The sequence below is a fragment of the Nipponia nippon genome, unplaced genomic scaffold (assembly GCF_047370975.1).
Source record: "Nipponia nippon isolate SJK-2023a ecotype South Korea unplaced genomic scaffold, ASM4737097v1 scaffold_19, whole genome shotgun sequence".
In the NCBI taxonomy this organism is placed as follows: domain Eukaryota; kingdom Metazoa; phylum Chordata; class Aves; order Pelecaniformes; family Threskiornithidae; genus Nipponia; species Nipponia nippon.
In genome coordinates, this window is record NW_028262335.1 from 3,870,386 (window position 1) to 3,890,483 (window position 20,098).

At 44.9% G+C, this 20,098-nt stretch overlaps 2 protein-coding genes across 8 annotated transcripts in view; one reads left to right on the forward strand and one right to left on the reverse strand.

The window, feature by feature from the left end:
• Positions 1-713: 713 nt before the first annotated feature.
• On the reverse strand, positions 714-6,897 carry UBIAD1 (UbiA prenyltransferase domain containing 1). Its single transcript, XM_009460947.2, has 3 exons — positions 6,659-6,897; positions 5,830-6,387; positions 714-4,909 (listed from the first exon to the last, which is right to left on the reverse strand). Exons 2-3 carry the CDS (start codon positions 6,350-6,352, stop codon positions 4,422-4,424), a joined length of 1,011 nt encoding a protein of 336 aa, XP_009459222.1. The 5' UTR covers positions 6,353-6,387; positions 6,659-6,897; the 3' UTR covers positions 714-4,421.
• A 302-nt stretch (positions 6,898-7,199) lies between these two features.
• Positions 7,200-20,098, forward strand: part of MTOR (mechanistic target of rapamycin kinase) — a 66,176-nt gene continuing 53,277 nt past the window's right edge. For all 7 annotated transcript variants that reach the window (XR_015704269.1, XR_015704270.1, XR_015704271.1 and 4 more), the window contains exons 1-19: positions 7,200-7,286; positions 8,574-8,737; positions 9,100-9,208; positions 10,529-10,761; positions 11,132-11,332; positions 12,052-12,186; positions 12,651-12,926; positions 13,248-13,356; positions 14,257-14,443; positions 14,634-14,762; positions 15,602-15,846; positions 16,025-16,240; positions 16,922-17,127; positions 17,683-17,805; positions 18,154-18,243; positions 18,338-18,430; positions 18,949-19,083; positions 19,428-19,557; positions 19,737-19,987. Coding sequence is in view for 3 of the 7 variants with exons in the window: in XM_087755222.1 (XP_087611348.1) it covers positions 8,618-8,737; positions 9,100-9,208; positions 10,529-10,761; positions 11,132-11,332; positions 12,052-12,186; positions 12,651-12,926; positions 13,248-13,356; positions 14,257-14,443; positions 14,634-14,762; positions 15,602-15,846; positions 16,025-16,240; positions 16,922-17,127; positions 17,683-17,805; positions 18,154-18,243; positions 18,338-18,430; positions 18,949-19,083; positions 19,428-19,557; positions 19,737-19,987 (2,988 nt within the window). In the remaining 4 variants the exon portion in view is untranslated. The remainder of the gene's footprint in view (positions 7,287-8,573; positions 8,738-9,099; positions 9,209-10,528; positions 10,762-11,131; positions 11,333-12,051; positions 12,187-12,650; positions 12,927-13,247; positions 13,357-14,256; positions 14,444-14,633; positions 14,763-15,601; positions 15,847-16,024; positions 16,241-16,921; positions 17,128-17,682; positions 17,806-18,153; positions 18,244-18,337; positions 18,431-18,948; positions 19,084-19,427; positions 19,558-19,736; positions 19,988-20,098) is intronic.

Consider the following 20,098-nt stretch of genomic DNA (forward strand, 5'->3'; position numbering starts at 1 on the left):
TCAGAAGACCGGCTTCTGCAGATTCAGAAAAAGAGCGTTATCAAATTTCTTTGTGAGGATCCTTGAGTACAGCCCATGTGTATCTGGATGCCATGCTATTCTGCATTTTATCCTCTAAAACGATCTCCAAATGCTATGACCTGGGGGCCCACTCTGCACCTCAGAAAGGCTGAAAAATATTTCCCAGGCCTAGCTGTCTTAGAATGACGGGATGTCCTGCAAACCCAAACAGGAAATGACTTCAAAGCAGACAATGGTTTATAGTCACTAAACTTTACTGCAAGAACTTTCTCCATTCTCCTACTCACACGGATTTTAAACTAGAAGCAAAAACTGAAATAATGTTTCACAAATCCCTCACACATCAAGTCTTCTTTGTATCTGTTTTCAGCTATGTGCATCACAGACAAGAAAGGCTGCACAGCGAAAAGCCTTCTCGAGACCCTTCAAACCACTTTAACCACATATGAAAAAGAGCGCCATGAAGCATGTAAGAAAAATAAGGCTTCCTAGTCTCCTTAAGCTAATTGTACATACATTTGTATAGTAGACTGCACCAGTGGCCAAGACAGGAAAATTTCAAACCATGCTTTAGGCTCATTTATGGCACACACAGGGGAGGTGTTATGCTATCACAGCCCTACAGAGCAGATAAAATCATTACAGGTCAGGAGCAGAGACCATGGCACTGCAAGAATGGCAGACCACACAGGTGAGGATGAAATAGTTCATCTTTATTAAAAAGATTAAAAGTTCAGCTGAAACCTCCTTACAAATGCTGAACAGTACATGGCACAGAAAATGACATCAAAGAAAATTCTGCTCATTGATGAAAATACCAAAACTACTCTGAAGTCTGCCATTAGTATGAGATGACCACTGCCACTGAACTTTTTACCCGATGATATGGAAGGACAGGACTATGTGATTCATAAAAGGACTCTTACACAAAAAAATATGATCTTTCATGCACTTATACTATAAACATGGCAGACAAAGACCCTCCTCCTTCCAGGAAGATGCTCTAATAAAGGTGCAAAAATACAACTGGAGTGATATAAAATAATCAAACACAGCATAATTAACAGAATAACATTCAGACACTTTATTGGATAAGAAGAAAGGCCAGGAGGTGCTTTAGGACACATTAACAGATAGGCTACAGATCTATTCATCTACCGGTGTAGATTCATCACATTGCAACACAGTTCATCAAGAGAGACCTGAAAGAAGTTTTAAAAGTTTATATTCTGGGAAAGTGGCATCAGACGGGGAAGAGAAGGGTAGAGAAAGAGACCCAGCATCCTCATCACAAAACCAACCAATAAAGGAACCTCTCTTACCACTCAATGTCTGTGTGGAGATTATTTTGGTCTACTTACATTGGTTAAGTCACCTGTTAGGTTAGTTCATACCTAAAATGTTTTCTAGTACTAACATGCCTTTGGAAAGCACACAGAGATAGAGCACTTTTTACTTTCAAACCTCTCTATGACAATGATGTCAGCTCAGCATCCCTGTGAGGTAGGCAAAAATTAGCTGTTTTCTGAGACACAGAGAAGTTAAATGATCTCCTCCTCAAAGCCATGGTGAAGAATGTGTTATTTACTATTAATACCCTTAAGAACCTGGAATGATATTGTTTTTCACAGACAGGGAACTGGAGGCAACCAGCATCTGCTAGTAAGGAATTACCAAATTTTCATCTCATTCTTACTATTAAAATGCTTTGAACCCCCCCACCTTGAAAAGTGTTCCACAAACATATACATGTACTAGTGAGCTCTTCCTTCATCTCTGTAAGAAAAAGCACTGGTCCTTTCCAGCAGTAAGAAGACATCCTACACAGGGGGCTTTTCCCTTCTAGTAAAGGGTAACCTAGATACAATTAGTTACACACACTACTCCACCAATGATCATATCCTAGATGTTTCCACTGTTACAATTTCAGTTATCAAAGACATGAGCCAAGTATTAGTTACCTGAAGGAATTTAGCTTGAGTACTCTAGTTTATGTAAAAGGAGTAGAAAAAGATAACTATCCATTGTTTTAAACTGATAGCTATGCAAGAACAAGCTGTGATAAAATAAAGCACGCAGCTGCTACAAAGGGTAACAACAAAGCCATACTGGGATTAACCTAATAAACCCAGATATCCCCAGTTGCAAGGTTAACAGATTCACCAGCTCAGTCCACATCCCTAGAAAAGTTTTTGCTTTGCAGAGAAGTGAAGTGGGTCTCGGAGCCAGGCTCTTTTTTATTCTGTAGGTCCACAAAGAATTAACAGTGGACACTGCGTTGTGTATTTCTGTATGGAAAACAGTTTCCAAAACCTTCTAGATATCTCCCTCCATCCCGCTCAGCTGAACTTTTGCATTTTCTCCTCATGTTTCTACTCTAAACAAGTATTTTGCTGTAGAAAGCAGCACACAGTTGCTGAAGTCCATCTCCTCTTGTCTTGTGCCTAGTCAGATTAGAGAGATCATTTGCCCAATTTTAATAAAAGATGAAACTGTGGCTCATAAGATACGCCTGCAAAGAATCATTCTCATTGACTACAGCTCAGCTGTAAAGCAGGAGACCAACAGCTGGGTAACAGTGGATAACATGAAGCCATAAAACCAGCCACTTAACTACCTATACCATGTAATCTTGTGCCATCAACTCAGCTTTACTGCTGTCAGTACACTCCACTAATATAACACTCAGCACTTTCAGATGAACACCACAAGGGCAGAACTTACCTGTGACAGATGCAGGATAACACCATGCTAGTTTATTGCTACTTTATTGCTCATGTTTAAAAGCCCTTCATATAGTGGTTAGCACACTCCCACTTGGTTCAAAAGCAAGGTTGTGCTCCAAGCACCAGCAGCTCTAGTTCAACACCTGTATCAATTCCTCTGAAGCTTTCCACAACTCCTATAAACAAACTTTTCACCAAAACCCTGCATACAGGAAATGGATACTTTTTCTTCAACACAGAAGATAACTCAATTACCACCGACTAACATGGTACAGATCAAATTCATCTTTGCAATGGAAGTCACACTTTTTCTCAGTTGTGTTTGGCATGTTTTTCACACTGCTACATAATTGCTGAAACAATCAGTTCTCCAAATGGCCACATGAATATCAAGTGGCAAGGTCTGCAGGAGAAAACAAAACAACATCATAAGGTGTAGGTGGGGGGGGGGGGAAAAGAGGTGAGGCACTTCAGAGCTAGCTTAACATTTAAATGTGATTCAGTCACACAAACTCTGGACTCTATTAGGAAAAATCTTGTTAACAAAAATGGTTTCTTCCTGTTTCCAGTCCTAATTTTTATGCAGAGCCAATGCAATAATCCTGATTTCTTTTTTCTAACCCTGTATCTTTCTCCTTTGCTCAACTGGGCTTCTTATAATAAGACATTTGCCTATAATACTCTGGGCCTCTAAATAAACAGAGAATGACAATTGAGAAAATATTTTTTTTAAACTAAGAATTTGTTCTTCCACTCATGTATCCATTAATCCATATCCAGCCAGAGAAATCTGGCACTCTGTCGGCTCCCCCTTAACTCCAAGGCTGTCATTTCAGAGAATAAATTCTAAGCAAATGCAAAAATTGAAACCACTTCTTTTTCTATGCATTGAGGGCTTTTCAGTTGCATCATTTGCATTTACAGCTTCAGCTTTCATAGCGGAATATAAATTTACTGGTTTTGGCTTAAAATTTGTGCAGTGGGCTATTTGTGCTCCAGTTTAGCACTAACATCCCACAGAGATACATAACTTTGAAATTTCTAGACTATAAGGACCAAGCAGAAGCAACAGTTAATGAATTAGTATCTAGTGCATTTCAGGGTGCTTGGAAATAAAAGCTCAAAATTTGGCTAGGAAAAAAAAAACCAACAAAAATTAAAACATACAACAGATGAAGATGAACTATGCTCACAAGGGAGTAAAGTAATAGCACCTACATCACTGTGATGCTAACATTTGGCAGTGTTTTCTGTTTACCACACAGGAGCCACTGGACTCCTTAACCATGGTAAGAAAAGGAGTCATAAGAGCAATCACTGTGCTTGTGAAGGAAATGGAGAGTTTGTATTTGAGGCTCAATCTTACTTTCATTGAGTTGACAGTGAAAGAATTCAGTGGCAGAAGGATGAGGTTCTTTAAACGTTTCCTTGTCCTTACGTCACCTTGCTCCCCTGAAGCAAAGCTGCACAGTTCACCCCTTCCGAAGAACTGACAAATTCTTAAAGTCTGTTGTACAAGCTAACCAAGACCAGAAATGATAAAATTCACATACAATCAACAGCGCAAGACAGTCACTCCATTCTTCCCACTGTCCGTAATGGGTCATCTACCAACATCATCCACTGCTAATTGGCATTAAAACTGAACTCTGGGGCCTGACTCTACAGCTCCTGTTACAGTTTGGGCAGAGCACCAGCTGGTGCCAGAGTAATACCAAAAACATAGAAAAGCCCCAAGAGGAGATTGAGCTTGGCTGTCCGCTGAGGAATTTTGTTGAAACTCTGACTCCGAAACTGCCTCTCCAGTGAAAATGCCATCGGGATGGTGAGTAGCGGCAACGCCATGCTGATGGTATAGCGTGTGGCCAGCACACAGAAAATCAGGTAGGGCAAGAACAGCAGCACGGTGTAGAGAATATAGGAGAACGCAGGGCCGATGAGGATAGCCAAGGTGACAATACCCGCCTGCCGGTCAGACTCCATGTCTCGTGTGTTGTTGCTGTGCAGGATGGCCTCAGTACTGAGAGCTAGTGGGATAGCGTAGAGCAGTGGTGAGACAGACAGATACCCAACCTGCACAGCATGGGCAAACATGACAGCCAGGGGCCCAAAGGTGATCAGGATCACCACGTCTCCAAGTGCAACATATTTAAATCCAATTCCTGTGGCAAGACACAAGAATAAAATGAAGCATCGTCAAACAACTGACATGACAGAATAGAATGGATAATATAACAGACCAGCCCTTCCCACACAAATATTGTACAACGACCAACGCACATGTAGCTATGGCTGAGAAGCATATTTTCTCTTTTTTCCAAAGATAACAAAGGAAATACAGCTTCTGAATTTCTCCAGTCAAACAATGTAACAGAAACTAAGGGCCAGGTTCTAATACCCACCTTCGCATCAAGAAGTACCTGTTTCTGCAGAAATGTATAGAAATAAGGTACTCTTTAGTGTGATCACGCATACTAGAACCTGATCCTAAAGAAATACATAAAATGCTCAGAACAAAATGCAAAACTGACAAGGTTCTTTCAAGGAAACACAACTGTTTGAAAGTTTGATGATTTAAAACTGAGTTTGTTTTTCTTTTCCTAATAATTATGTTTGTATGTACCCAACACAAGAAGACAATAAAAGTATCCTCTTATTAAGAACAAACGCAAACTGTTCTATATGCATAATGAAACTCCATCTAGAGAATAACAACAAAACATTCCAAAACAAGATAACAGATTTCACCAATGGAAAAGCTCATATGCAATGAGCTATACCGCTGAGGGATACGAGATACATCATGAAAGATTTCAGCAATAGTATCTAAAACCATATACATAAATAACATCTCAACACCACTTTCCAACTGAAGAACTCAGCGTGCCTCTTCCCACACCTTCCCACAACAATCAGTGGCAAAGAACACAAGTTTATGTACCAGTACTCCAGGAAACACCACCAAATATTTTTATGGTGGTTAACTAGATAGACCACTTGCATCTTGTGGAAGCCCTTGACAAGTCAGCTAATTCTGTCACGTTTACATTCAGATTCACAGCAAACGGGATACAGCACTTACCCCCAGTATAAAGGAAGGAGCTGGAAAGTCCTCCAAAGTAAATCAGGGCCAGGTGCTCCAGCTTCAGTGTTGAGACCGCATAGAGCCCAGCAGCACAGATACAGCCCACAGTATAAAGGAAGACTCCAAACCGGACTACGTCCTGAGGCTCCAAAATCTGGTCCACCAAAGTCCTGTCATCGCTCTTCTTGTGATCGATGCCTTTGGAAAAGTCGTAGTAGGTATTCACCAAGTTGCCGGCTCCGTGCACAGCCAGGACAGTCACGGCGCTCCCCACCAACAGCCCCGGGTCCAGCGCTCCCTCGGCCCGGTACGCCAGAGCGCTGCCGAGGGCCACGGGGGTGAGGGAGGCACTGAAGCTCCAAGGTCTGAGCGCCAGCACGTAGGCCGCACACTTCTGCCTCCAGGTGCCGGGGGGGACCCTCTCAGCGCCCGCCGGCGCGACGCCGGAGTCGTTCCTCTCGCTCCCCCGGGGGCTCTCAGCGTTAATGCTGATCTTCTGCACCAGCTCTCCCGGCCCCATGCTCTCCCCGCCGCCCCGTCTCACCGCAGCAGCACCTAGAAGGGGAAGGGCCGCGCGTTAGCCCGCCCGCCGCCGCGGGGCCCAGCGGGGAGGAGGGGGCGCCGCCGCCATGGCCGCGCCTGAGGGGGAGGCGCGCGCCTCCCGGCGCGCGCCGCCCTTACCCGCTCGACGGGCTCCCGCCCCAACCGCCCGCGCCCCGCGCGCGCCCCGACCGCCCGCCTACCGCGCGCCTGCGCGCAACGGCCGCTCCCGCCCCTCCTCACCGCCCCCGCCCGGCGCAGGGGGTTCCGCCGAGGGGTCGCGTACCGGAGCAGCGCCTGAGCGACCCGCCAGCACCTCCCGGAGCACGGCGTGAACATGAAACGGCCCGCGTCGTCACGCGCGGCTGCGAGGGATGTCACTCTGAAGCACGCCCCGCCATTGCTATACGCGCCATGGCGGGAACGGAGCGCCTACAGACGGGCACCGCCCCGGCTGCCCTTGGTCCTGTCACGGGCAGCCGGACACGTTTCAGCGACGCACACCGAGCGCGGCACCGCACCGCACTGCTCCCTCCACGCATGCGCACACAGCTCACTGGCTTTACAGCAGGGCGGAAGCCAGCCAGCGCCTGGAAGGCGGGCCTAGGGGGGACTTTTCACCAATCGAGCATATCCTGCCTTTCTACTGGTCAACCCTACTGCCACTCGCTCCCGACTGGCTTGATGATTGGCCAGGAGGAGACAGTCTCTCCTTGCGGCTCCTTGGGAGAAGGGGTGGAGCTGCGAGCGCTCTTTCCCTTTTTCTCTTTTTCTACTGGTCAGAGGCGGTGCCTATCAAAAGCCCTCTGGGAGGCTATTGGCCGGCAGCGGCTCGCCGGTCCGGCAGGCGCGGGGGAGGGGAGGGCGCGGGGCCCGGAGCGGGGGAGCCGGCGGCGGCGGTCGGGGCGGAGGCGGTGAGTGCGGCTCCGGAGCCTCCCCTCAGCATCGCCCTCCCCTTCCCCTCACCTCCCGCCGCGGCCCCGCCGTCACGGCCCGCCCTCCCTCCCCGCGCACTCCCGCCTCAATGCCCGCCGGGCTGGCGCCCTGCGCCCTGTCAGCGGCACCGGCGCTCCCGCGGGCGCCTCGGCCCCGCGCCGCGGTTCCCCGCCCGGCGCAGCCTGCCCGCGCCCCCCCGCCGCGCTCCCGCCAGAGGCCCCGCGCCCGCCTTGCCCTGCCTCACCCTCCCTCACCCCTCCCTCGCTCCCGGCCTGTGGAACAGCGGCGGCGGGATCCCCCGGGGGCTCGGGCCTGCCGGCTCCCGCCCGCCGGCTGTCGCGTCCCTCTGTCAGTGCGGCTGTGAGGGAGCCCCGGCGCGGGGGCACCCCCGCCGGCCGCGATGGGGCCGCAGCCGCCGGCTGCTCGCTTCGTCCGGGGGAGCTTCTCCTGGCTGCCAGCCGCGGGGAAGCCCTGGAGCCCCCTCACGCTGTAATCTCGGCGGATCTTTGTGACCGCGTGGGGGATATTTGGGGAAGCAGGAGCTGAAGTTTTGGTGCCTTGTGCGGCTGTGGGCCCTTCTGTCAAGTGGTCGGTTCGGGCTTATGTAATCTGGAAATTGGGGGGTTCAAACCTCTAAAATATTTTCCACATAAAAAAAGATTCATGAGAAAGTTTGGTTACATGTTATGATAGTAAACATCTTGTTGCAATGATTGGTGTTGCTATAAGTAGACTTCCCATCTCTAAATATCTACTGGAGAATGTAACACTTGCTAGGCCCGGAGTGCTGAGCCTTTCTTGTGGTGGCATAGCGCTAGAATTTCTGTGGAGAAACTTGGATGAAAGTGTTCAAGGAGGAGTCAGACACGATAATGATCTAATCATGGGAATGATTGTGCCTGCTTAGAGGGTAATTGCAAACCCTAATCTGACCGTGCTATTTTTCAGCTATTGCATGACCCTTGATTTAGAATTAGATCACCATGGGCTCGGGCACCTGACCTACTGGAGCATATTTCGGTATTTGAGCAACTAGAAAGCAAATAGGCTGGCAGTCAAGATATTGTGTGGTGATACGGTTTTATCACAGGGTTGTAAGGCCTAAGGAATATGGTTGTTACTTGTAATTTTATGCTCTACTGGCATACAGCATCCTTGCATGCAATGGGATGTGCGTTTTGGAAACAGGCAGCAGAGGCAGCATTAAGAAAGAAGCTCAGAGATTTCAATAGCTGAAAGAAGTTAAAAAAAGTGTCTTTCTGAAGAACTTACAGGACTTGATGCCCCCGAGCCCCAACATACCACCATCATGTCGGGCACTGTGTCCATTCTCCAGCAATTTGCCAATGGCTTGAAGAGTCGCAGTGAAGAGACGAGGGCAAAAGCTGCCAAGGACTTGCAGCATTATGTCACCATGGAGCTCCGTGAAGTGAGTGCTGCAAATGAGATCATTTATCCTTGTTTATCATATGAGTGTGGGTACTTTGGGGATGGAGATTTTTGGAATATGGAAGCTGGTCTTAGAGAGGAGGTGGGGCATATCAGGGAGCTTATCTTTGCCCCAGCATGGAGGAGAGCTGAGTGAGTTGGTGACACAGATGGGTGGTCAAGCACTTGAATAAATAAACTTGACACATCTAGGACACAAAGAAGAGAGACTGTTTTGTGTTTGTAATATATGGTTGATTGAATTTCTTTCTGTTTAAGTGATGTAAGAAGCATTGTCTTTATGGAGGTTTTGGGGGCAGGGAAAGAATGATGAAAGCTGATTTGAACTTTTTGCTTTTACAGATGAGTCAAGAGGAATCTACAAGGTTTTATGATCAGCTGAACCATCACATATTTGAGCTGGTCTCTAGCTCTGATGCAAATGAAAGGAAGGGTGGCATTCTGGCTATAGGTGAGTGAAAGTGCTTAATTCCTATGGTGAGTTTTTTCTTCATGTGTCTGTCTTTAGGGACAGATTTTCAAAAGGAACGAGCTTTTCTTATTGGTGCCTTATGTCTGACTGCTCAGTATGCTGGGTGTGTGCTAGTTGCTGGGCTCTGAAAATCTGTCTGTAAGTGTCAGCATGGGAGCTGCTGAGCGCTTGCCGAGAGTGGCTGAAAACCTGGTGCTTAATGGGCCCTGAGCTCTTCCGGGACTTGAGCATCAAATGTGAGTGCTGAGCATGTGAACATTCTGTTCTTGGGCTCAGCTGAGAACAGTTTGTACTGTCCATTTATATGTATCAGAGTGGGCTGACTTCCTCAACTCTCTTCTGTCTGAGGAGATTGATTCTTGTTATTTAAACTTACCTGGCTCAATAACAGCTGCTTCCATCCCTGGGAGGGGCTCACAAATCTTCTGCTTTGATTCTGATCAGCTGCTCCACGAGTTGCTCTGGTTGTGCTTTTGCTGTGACATGGCAGAGCTGCCTGCATCTTGACTTTTAGGGAAATCAGCTTGCATAAATACTTTGCCTTCCACACAAGTAGCCTGTATTGTAGCAGTTACTTCTTTAATAACCAAATAGGAGGTGCTTATGATTTAGGCTCACACACATAATCATCCAATTCCAACCTGTTTGAAGACAGCGGAAGTCCCTTAGCTAGAGAAATCTTTGTTGACAACATCTGATTTTAAGCTGACAGTATCACTTTAAAATTGTTTCTGTGAATTTAGTGCTGTTGAAAGGTGCCGGCTTGACAACCCTGGACACTGATGGCCTCTTAATCTACAGAGCAGGTACAACCCAGGCACCGGCAGTGAAAGCTTCTGCCACACTGCTGCCTGCCAACGTGCCTCCACCCTGGCCAGGAGAGACCATGTCTAGGGCTGAGGGGGAGAGCAATTTCCTTGGTCCATTCAGTCTTTGACTTCTGTACTGAGGCGGACCAGCCGTAGTAGTTGCATGTGGATGGATGCCTTTCTATTGGGAATGGGTCTGTGATCCCAGGGTGGATTTTTTTTTTTCTCTTTTTAAACTAAAAATGGGGAAAATCTGTGAAGCTACTGGATGCATTTTCCTGCCCATTTAACAAGTTCAGGTTCAAAAGAATGGTGGCCCTTTCCTATTGCTTGATTATTTTTTTTTTTCCTGTGGATTTTCAGTTTAGGAGGAGTTAGTGGGAATCTTTAAGGAACAGATAGGGAATACTAACTCTCATCCAGGGATTGCCTACTGTCTGCCTCACTGACTCTTAGGGAGAACCTACAGCATTGCTCCCTTTCTCTACAGCAAGCCTTATCGGTGTTGAAGGAGGTAACGCCACCCGTATCGGCAGGTTTGCCAACTACCTGAGGAACCTCTTGCCGTCCAACGACCCTGTTGTAATGGAGATGGCCTCCAAGGCTATCGGGCGGCTTGCGATGGCTGGTGACACGTTCACAGCTGAGTATGTGGAGTTTGAGGTGAAACGAGCTCTGGAATGGCTGGGAGCTGACAGGAATGAAGGTCGAAGACATGCAGCTGTAAGTGATCTTTTTTTATCTTCACCTGTCTTGGAACAAAATGGTTAGGATTAGTTAGCCGGGGTAGGAGATGTGCACAGAAAGCTGTAGAAAAGCTCTGATCAGGATCAGAATGGCTGCCAGTCCATGTTTGAGAATTTGTGATGCTCTCATGACGGATATAGTGCTGCTTCATTGCTTCTACCTTAGCCCAGTGACTAAAGAAGATTGAGACACCATTGTCCTGGGAACTGTAAAAGTATAGAGCTGGAAACAGCTCAGGCTCACAGACATTAACAGTCTAAATAAATGACACTATGGTCTAGGAATTGAGGTTTGTCTATGGATGCTCATCCTCACAGATTGTTACTGTTTCTCTCCCCACCTCTAGGTTCTTGTCCTGCGTGAGCTGGCAATCAGCGTGCCTACCTTCTTCTTCCAACAAGTGCAGCCGTTCTTTGACAATATATTTGTGGCTGTGTGGGATCCCAAACAGGCCATCCGAGAGGGAGCTGTTTCTGCCTTAAGAGCCTGCCTTATCCTCACCACTCAACGGGAGCCAAAAGAGATGCAGAAGCCCCAGTGGTACAGAGTAAGAAAATAACTTTGTTTTGAAGCAGCTCCTCATAATGCAATGCAAATGATCAAGTGCCAGTTTTTAGAAGAGCTGTCTAAGATAAGAACCTGTGTCACCTATGTCAGTATGTCTGATTGTCAGTAGAAAACTGCCTCCCCTTGAAAGGGTTGAAAAATACAATGGCTTACAAAATGAGTAGTACCTTTAGCCCACTGTAAAAGTAAGCAAGAGACTTAATTCCATCAAGAATCCATTGCTCTGTCTCTCTGTTTTCAGCTGTTGGGCCTGACCTAGTTTTGCAGCCATGCAATCATCTATCTATTGTCATCTCTTACTAGCAGATGGTTTTATTAGTGTAGATAAAACATGAGCAGAAAAAGGTAAGGATTCTTTTGTTTGAACCTTAGCTTTGCTGCCTGTCACATGAATTCAAGCTTCATAATGTCAAATGTTGTGAACTTGGATTCCTCGTCATCAGTATCTGCATCACATATTTGACTAAGTTTATACCATGGCATCGTTGACTGGCTGTTTGATTAGTGCTGTTAAAAATGCTCTGCAACAGAGTCCACAACTTCTGGGTGAATCTGAATTTTGTGGTGTTACACTCAGTTATTACTCAGTTGAGGTTAATGGCTACTCTTGGAAAATTACAGGACATCAGTAACTCTTGACTGGTAGTACTACTTTGTTTCTGCATGATCACTGATACTTTTTTTTTCTTTTCCCCCAAGCATACATATGAAGAGGCTGAGAAGGGCTTTGATGAGACTTTGGCCAAAGAGAAAGGAATGAACCGTGATGACCGAATCCATGGTGCCTTACTGATCCTCAATGAGCTAGTGAGAATCAGCAGTATGGAGGGAGAGGTGAGCAAATGAACAAGATGGGGATTATGGCTTTTGGTTGCCAGATTGATTGACAATGTGTAGCAACTCAGCAATCTGTGGAAATACTCCATTGTGTTTGAAATGGGGTTGTTGGGCTGAAAAGTCATCTGAACATGGAGTCAGAGATTGATTATTACAAATTGAAGTGTGTCAGAGAAATAACAGCGACAAGTTTGGGCTGAGTAGGTATTAAGCTCTGATGGAAAGTGCTATTAACTGGATTCATTACAATGAAAAAGAATTTTATATAGAATGAGGATTCTTTGTTTCATGTTAGATACCCAAATATTTTTGCTGGATTTTGCTTAGTTGATGTTTTACAGCCATTTGGGTATCAATTATACAGGATGCTGCTCAGGAGATTTGGGTAGCACTGTGTTGGGAATCTCTTATTCAGCTACTTTTTTTTTTTTTAAAAAACCATGCTTTTCTACTTTGTCCAGCGCCTTAGAGAGGAGATGGAAGAGATCACTCAGCAGCAGCTTGTGCACGACAAGTACTGCAAAGACCTGATGGGCTTCAGTACCAAACCTCGCCACATCACTCCCTTCACTAGCTTCCAGTCTCTTCAGCCCTCTCAGTCAAATGCTTTGGCTGGTCTTCTGGGGTACAGTGCCCACCAAGGAATCATGGGTTTTGCAACCTCACCTGTCCCAGCAAAGTCTACATTGGTAGAAAGTCGATGCTGCAGGGATCTAATGGAAGAGAAGTTTGATCAAGTAAGCGTTCGTTCTTCAACTTGTCCACGAACATAACCAACACTGGTTCTTATAGAGCCATTGTCCTCCATGTCCTTACTTAGCAGGCAATACTGCCTAGTATTGAATTGAGGCGTCAAAACTCATTAATTATATGCATCCTGGCTTTGTCACTGTCTCTCTTAGAGCAAGTGATTTACTTCTTTGGAAGCAGTCTTAATTATCCATCTCTCTGGACTCTGAAGCTAAATGTCAGTAGAATGCCTTAAAGCACCCAGGTAGTAAACATTCATGCATTACTGCCAATGGCGATCCTTCAAAGCCCAATCTGTCTCCTTTCAGGTGTGCCAGTGGGTTCTCAAGTGCAGAACCAGCAAAAATTCTTTGATCCAGATGACGGTTCTCAATCTGCTACCACGGCTGGCAGCTTTCCGTCCTTCAGCATTCACAGGTGACAAGACAGATGGTTGGATGTTAGAAGTGTTGCTGAAATTGGGCTGGAAGTTATCACAACTCTCTTTGGTCCAGATGAGCTTGTGCAGGCAATGCAGCAGTATGAACATGGTGCTTGTAAGATGGCAAATTCCTCTGTGGGAGGACAGTCTTTTTTTTCTGAATAAGTGTGACTTGATATCTGATGCCAAAGTGTTGCTCTGATGAAGAAAATGGGTTGAAAACTATTGTCTGAATTCTGTGATCAATACCATAAGAAATAGAACCTCCTTTGTGTGGTGTTTGTTTTTTTTGTTTGTTTGTTTTTTTTCCTCAGTATGTCAGCATTGAACTCTGCTCTCTTGCTCCCACTCAATGTATCCCAAGTATTATCAGCAGAGTTGTCTTCCTTTTTTTTCTGGTGCATGTGCCAGGAAATATCAAGTAAAAATAGGAACTACCTGCTGGCTTTAAAGCAGTTCTTAAAGCAGTTCAGTTGATTTATCAAGCCAACTTAGGTGAGTGCCAAGGTTGGAGGCAAGTCACCAAGCTGCTCTAAGTGGGTTGGAACAAACTTTGTGTTATTATTCCAACTTTCTGATCAATCACTATAAAAACAAGATGCTTGGATGTTATTTGTGTATAGAACTTGTTGCAATGTTTTTTTCTCATAGCTCTTTTAGTTTGGTGAATTTAAAAAAAAAAAAAAAAAGCAAGCCTTCTGGACTTTGAAAATTTTATTATATATATTATATATTATTACATATACACATGTGTGTGCAACTGCTCATGTCAGCAAATTTTATATGGCTATGGCTATTCCCTGGTTTTATACTTGTAAAAGTTTAGTTGCAAATGTGGTGCAACTGTATAAACCTAAATGAGTTCCCATATCTGTATTGTTCTCTTCTGGGGGCAGCTGATCAGTATCTTCCAGACACCATGAATCATGTTCTCAGCTGTGTGAAGAAGGAGAAGGAGAGAACAGCAGCCTTCCAAGCCTTGGGTTTGCTTTCTGTGGCTGTGAGGTCTGAGTTTCAAGCTTACCTGCCAAAAGTCCTTGAAATCATAAAAGCAGCTCTTCCACCAAAGGACTTTGCCCACAAGTAAGTATGTGAAGGTTAGAGGAAGAAACTGAAGCACCTGTTCTTTGTGTAATTTTTGTGATGTGGGATCAAATTATTGTATTAAAATGGGAGGTATTTTGGTAAGACTGATAACACAGAAGTGGGATGAGGAAAGATGTTTGAAAAATAGCACCTCCTCTTAATGAACTTTTATGTGGCTCCTTTCCAGGAGGCAGAAGTCTGTGCAGGTTGATGCCACAGTCTTCACCTGCATTAGTATGCTGGCACGAGCCATGGGACCCAGTATCCAGCAGGACATCAAAGAGCTTTTGGAACCTATGCTGGCTGTTGGCCTGAGGTAAGTACAAGGCACAGGAGTACATTTTTCTGTTAGCCACTGGATGGCATTGTTGGCCATATAGAATGAGACCTTGAAAGTCTTCAGATTGAGAAGGAAGATTATTGCTTTTAAATGATCTTTCAGAAGACCCGTATAGCTGTTTCAGAAGAATAATATGTTTTAAGTATTAATGTGTCTGTTGAGTTACTTAAGAGCATTGGCCTCTGTGTAAAGATATCTTTTTGTAGAACAGCTAGTGAATTCAAAAGCAATCTCCTTTACTTTCCGCTATTCAAACACATTTGACAACAGCCTGCAAAAATTTAGAAAGCCTCTGAAGGCCAGCAGATTTCTGCCATATCAAATTGGCAGGGAAGGAGAATTGAAGCGCTGAATTATTTGCTCCTAGTTTTTCACCTTTGGAGCTGACAGTTCGTATTGGAAATTTCCTAGCTTTTGAAGCTGTTAGTATAGGAGGGTATGGAGAAAGTATCCAGGTAGCACAAAGCTGTTTAGATTAGATTAATGTTACTGTCTGGAAGTGAATTTAGTTGCCTTTGTGTCTAAAAAGCACAAGTATAAGGAATCACTTAGATTTGTAACAGTATTTTAGCAACATTGCCTAATGTAGCAATGTGTGCTGCAGTCCCAGCAGTTTGCTCACCAGGTTCATACAAGAAGGTCATCTCATGTGCCTGAGCTCACACAAGGACCCTTGTGCTCTGCTGGCAGGTGTTGCTGTGAGGTGTGAATGCCCACAATTATCTTCTGATGGGCAAAGGCATAAACAAAAAGGTGAAATACGCACCTCGTATTGTTTCTGTTCTAATGACTATCTGCCTGCTTCTTGCCCTCAGCCCTGCTCTAACAGCTGTGCTGTACGACTTGAGTCGTCAGATCCCCCAGCTAAAGAAGGATATCCAGGATGGGCTGCTGAAAATGCTCTCCCTTGTTCTAATGCACAAGCCTCTGCGACATCCAGGCATGCCAAAGGGCCTTGCCCATCAGCTTGCCTCCCCTAGCCTCACCAACATCCCAGAAGCCAGTGATGTGGGTAGCATCACCCTTGCCCTTCGTACACTGGGTAGCTTTGAGTTTGAAGGTAAGATGAAAGAAGGAAGCAGGGGGCCAAGGGGTATGGGATATAGACATTAGTGCATTGGAGTAGAGTACAAGTAGCAGGAAAACTCTGAGAGCACTTTCTTTAAATTCCTGTTCCCTGGTAAGACGAGTAATTGAGGTGTAAACCTGTGTTAAACTCACCATCTTCTTCTTTCTAGGCCACTCTTTGACTCAGTTTGTTCGGCACTGTGCAGACCACTTTCTGAACAGTGAACACAAGGAGATCCGAATGGAAGCAGCCCGCACTTGTTCTCGCTTGCTCACGCCTTCCATCCACTTGATCAGTGGTCATGCCCATGTGGTCAGTCAGACGGCAGTGCAGGTTGTGGCTGACGTCCTCAGCAAACTGCTTGTGGTTGGAATAACCGACCCAGGTTAGTGTGGGTTCAGAGAAAAGGGTTCTCCTACCACACGTTAAATTTAGCATGTGAGCAGGTCACGATATTAAGGTTGTGGTAGAATTTGAACATATTTGCCACTAACTTAAGCTGTCATTCTTTACAAATTAAAAAGGTCTCCCAATTTCTCTTCACAGATCTTGATTTTGGACGTTTTAATAGAACACTAGTGCAAAACACTCAAACTGTGCCCTTGGTAATCCTTTGAACTAGGTAGAGCCCTGAGACCTCTGTTGCTGGTTTTCTGTGTGGTGGTCTTCAACTTTGTAGTTTGGGAAGGCATTGGTCCCTTCCGTTGAATCTTCCTACTTGTTGGGTTTTTTTGTTGTTTTTTTTTTATTATTCTTTCAGTTGCAATATGTTAATCAGAGATGAGTTCATTTTCTGCACACTGCCTCCAAATGTGCCACTTGTAGGTGCAAGAGGTTGGCATTGTACTGATCTGGGTATTGGGGCAGTACTGAGCAGCACTGAATCTGTTGGGCTGACCCACCTTGTTTCTCATGTGTCAAGCACTGATGTATACTGTCTCATGCTGGGGAAGCTCTCGGCATTTCTCTGAGGTTGTGAAGAATTTTTGAGGCCAGTTCATGCATAAGTGCAATAATAAGAACAGGACTTTACTGCATTTAAAGAGAAACAAATGTGTTCTTGCAGACCCTGATATACGTTTCTGTGTATTGGCTTCTCTGGATGAGCGATTTGATGCTCACCTTGCCCAGGCGGAAAATTTACAAGCTCTTTTTGTGGCCCTGAATGATCAAGTATTTGAAATCCGAGAGCTGGCCATCTGTACTGTGGGACGCCTGAGCAGCATGAACCCTGCTTTTGTCATGCCTTTCCTGCGCAAGATGTTAATCCAGGTAACGAAGAGGGATGCCTGCAGTGAAAATAGAGTAGTTGGTATTGAGACTAAGATGGTGTTAAAGAACTGGGCTATCTAGCTGTAGTGAATGTGTGGGAGAGTGGGGGAATAGTGTCCCTTTTGGAAAATATTTATTACCCAGCTTAGTCGGTTTCAGGAAGTCTTTTTAGTGATAGATGTTTGGACTGAAGCTCTAAGGATGTATTAGAAAGGAAAGGATAGCAGTCATTATTTCACCCCACATTCATCATGCTGGAGTGCTTTCCATCTGTATTGAGGAAGAATGTTCTGTGCTTCTTTTAGGTGAAGGGGTGGCACCACTTCACAAATGTAGATGGTTTTGGAGCCATCTATTCTGTTTTATGCTAATTGATTTTAGCTTCATTTAGACATGAATGACTGGATGGAGTGTAAATGTAGAATGCCCTTTACAAGTGCTGAGATTGCTTGTTTTTTCTTTTTGTTGTCAGTTGGACAGGAGAGGAGGAAATCCAAAGAATTTTTGCCTACCTTTATTTTCCCTGTTCTCATGCTTCCATTGTCTTTTCTGCAGATTCTAACAGAGCTGGAACACAGTGGTGTTGGCAGGATTAAAGAGCAAAGTGCCAGGATGTTGGGTCACCTGGTTTCTAATGCTCCACGCCTCATTCGTCCATATATGGAGCCTATTCTTAAGGTAGAGTCTCTGTACATTTCCTGGTGACTTTGGAGTGAGATGATAGTGCAAGCGGATACGTGACCATCATGAGCTGCAGTTCTTTTGCTTCATCATAGCAGGAAAAAATCAGATTGGTGTGGATGTTACCCACGGTAATGCATGTATATGACAGTGTAGTCTAACTTGATTCTGGATTTGCATAAAGTTTGTGAAACAGAAGTTTCATTTACTGTTGAATTGCTCACCGTGATGCAAGTTAAGCCCCTGTGGAATAAATTTCAGGTGTAAACAAAAAGAAAGATCATTTTAAGTGTTGTTATTCTAATTTGTTCCTCCATTCTAATTTGTTCCTCTGTCACATACCAGGCACTGATTGTGAAACTGAAAGATCCTGATCCAGATCCAAATCCAGGGGTGATTAACAATGTCCTAGCTACCATAGGGGAGCTTGCACAGGTAAGGATACTGCAGGTGCCTCTTTGGCCTGCTTGTCAGTTGTTAAGCTTTTGGCAATGTTAGATGAAGGACTTTGATTTTTGTCTTTTAATAGGTCAGTGGGCTGGAGATGAGGAAGTGGGTGGATGAGCTCTTTATTATAATTATGGACATGCTGCAGGACTCCTCCCTGCTGGCTAAAAGACAAGTAAGTGTTTGACAACTGCACTAAACTGCCATCTGCTGTGACCAAAGCTGTAACGAAATATCCATGTGTCCCATCATAGCTGCTAAAATGAACCTTTAAATCGCTGAAGCCTTTCTTGTGGAGTGTATGGTCACACTCGGGGCATACAGGTCAGGGATTGCAGTGCCTGTCTGTTGTGACATAGTACAGAATTGTGAAAGGAAAAGAAGAAGAAAAAAAAAAGGAAGCAGTTTTTATTGGAAGGCTTGGACTCACTAAATTGAATGCCTGTTTGAATTGTATCTGTGAGAGAGGGCAGTTATGGCAGTCAGAGTCTTAACAAATTGTTGATTATCACTTTCTTTACTATGGCTTATTAAAAAACACTCTTTATAGAGACTTTCAAATGAGGGACTATGGTTTGCAGTGTGATCCTAAAATGTTTAAAGAAACTTTACTGAAGTTGAATGACTGATTGATCAGGAGATATAATAAATTCCCTGGTCAAAACTAATCTTCTCTGGGCTTGATCTTTCCAGGTGGCTCTTTGGACACTGGGACAGCTTGTGGCCAGTACTGGTTATGTGGTGGAACCATACAGGAAGTACCCAACTTTGCTGGAGGTGCTTCTGAACTTCCTGAAGACTGAGCAGAACCAGGGCACCCGTAGAGAGGTATGAACGTGAAGCTATCACACAACTATTTCTAAAAGTTTTTCAGGGAGAGAGAGTTGTCAAATAAATGTGTCTGCATAGATTTGGGGAGGGGCGGGGAGGGAGATGAAAGATCATTGTTGTGGCTGATAGAAGTACAATAAGCGGAATTAAGAGGGTGAACTTGTTGAGTCAGTGAAATGGCCACCAGCCATTGAGTGGAAAGCATTGATGTTTTCTCCAGGTAGTCACTTTAGTTCTAGATCTCTTTAATCCTCAGAACCTCTCCAAACATGTGGGTTCATGTGTTGACTTTTGCCTTGCTGATGTTCTGATGAATTTTCTTTTTCCTTCTGTCTTATCAGGCTATTCGTGTGTTAGGGTTACTGGGTGCTTTGGACCCCTACAAACACAAAGTGAACATTGGGATGATTGATCAGTCACGAGATGCTTCAGCTGTCAGCCTCTCGGAGTCCAAATCCAGCCAGGATTCTTGTAAGCATCTGAATTTCTTTCAATAGCTTTATAATCTACAAACAGGTCTTGATTTTGTTGTTGTTTTTGTTTTGTTGTTAGCAGTTTGTCTCCTCTTCTTAACAAACTATTAGTGTACATGTTTTCACCTAATACTCGGGTGCTTCAAGACCATTTAACATGTAGCTTCTTTCTCTTAGCGGACTACAGTACCAGTGAGATGTTGGTGAACATGGGAAACCTCCCTCTGGATGAGTTCTATCCAGCTGTCTCTATGGTGGCACTGATGAGAATTTTCCGAGACCAATCCTTGTCCCAACACCACACTATGGTAGTTCAAGCCATCACCTTTATTTTCAAATCTCTTGGGCTGAAGTGTGTGCAGTTCCTGCCCCAGGTCATGCCAACGTTCCTTAATGTAATACGGGTTTGTGATGGTGCCATCCGAGAGGTGAGTGTACTAGGGACCACTCCTTCTGCCTCCCTGTTCCGCTGCCCTAACATAAGAATCCATTTTTTAAAAGAGAATGCGACTGGCTTTGGGCATTGCTGTGCTATGTGT

Bases quoted from the DNA above. Each gene is read 5' to 3' on its own strand.
- UBIAD1 (XM_009460947.2), bottom strand. From the start codon at position 6,352: ATGGGGCCGGGAGAGCTGGTGCAGAAGATCAGCATTAACGCTGAGAGC. The intron at 4,910-5,829 runs GTAAGTGCTGTA...GTCTTGCCACAG, and splicing joins CTCCTTCCTTTATACTGGGG to GAATTGGATTTAAATATGTT.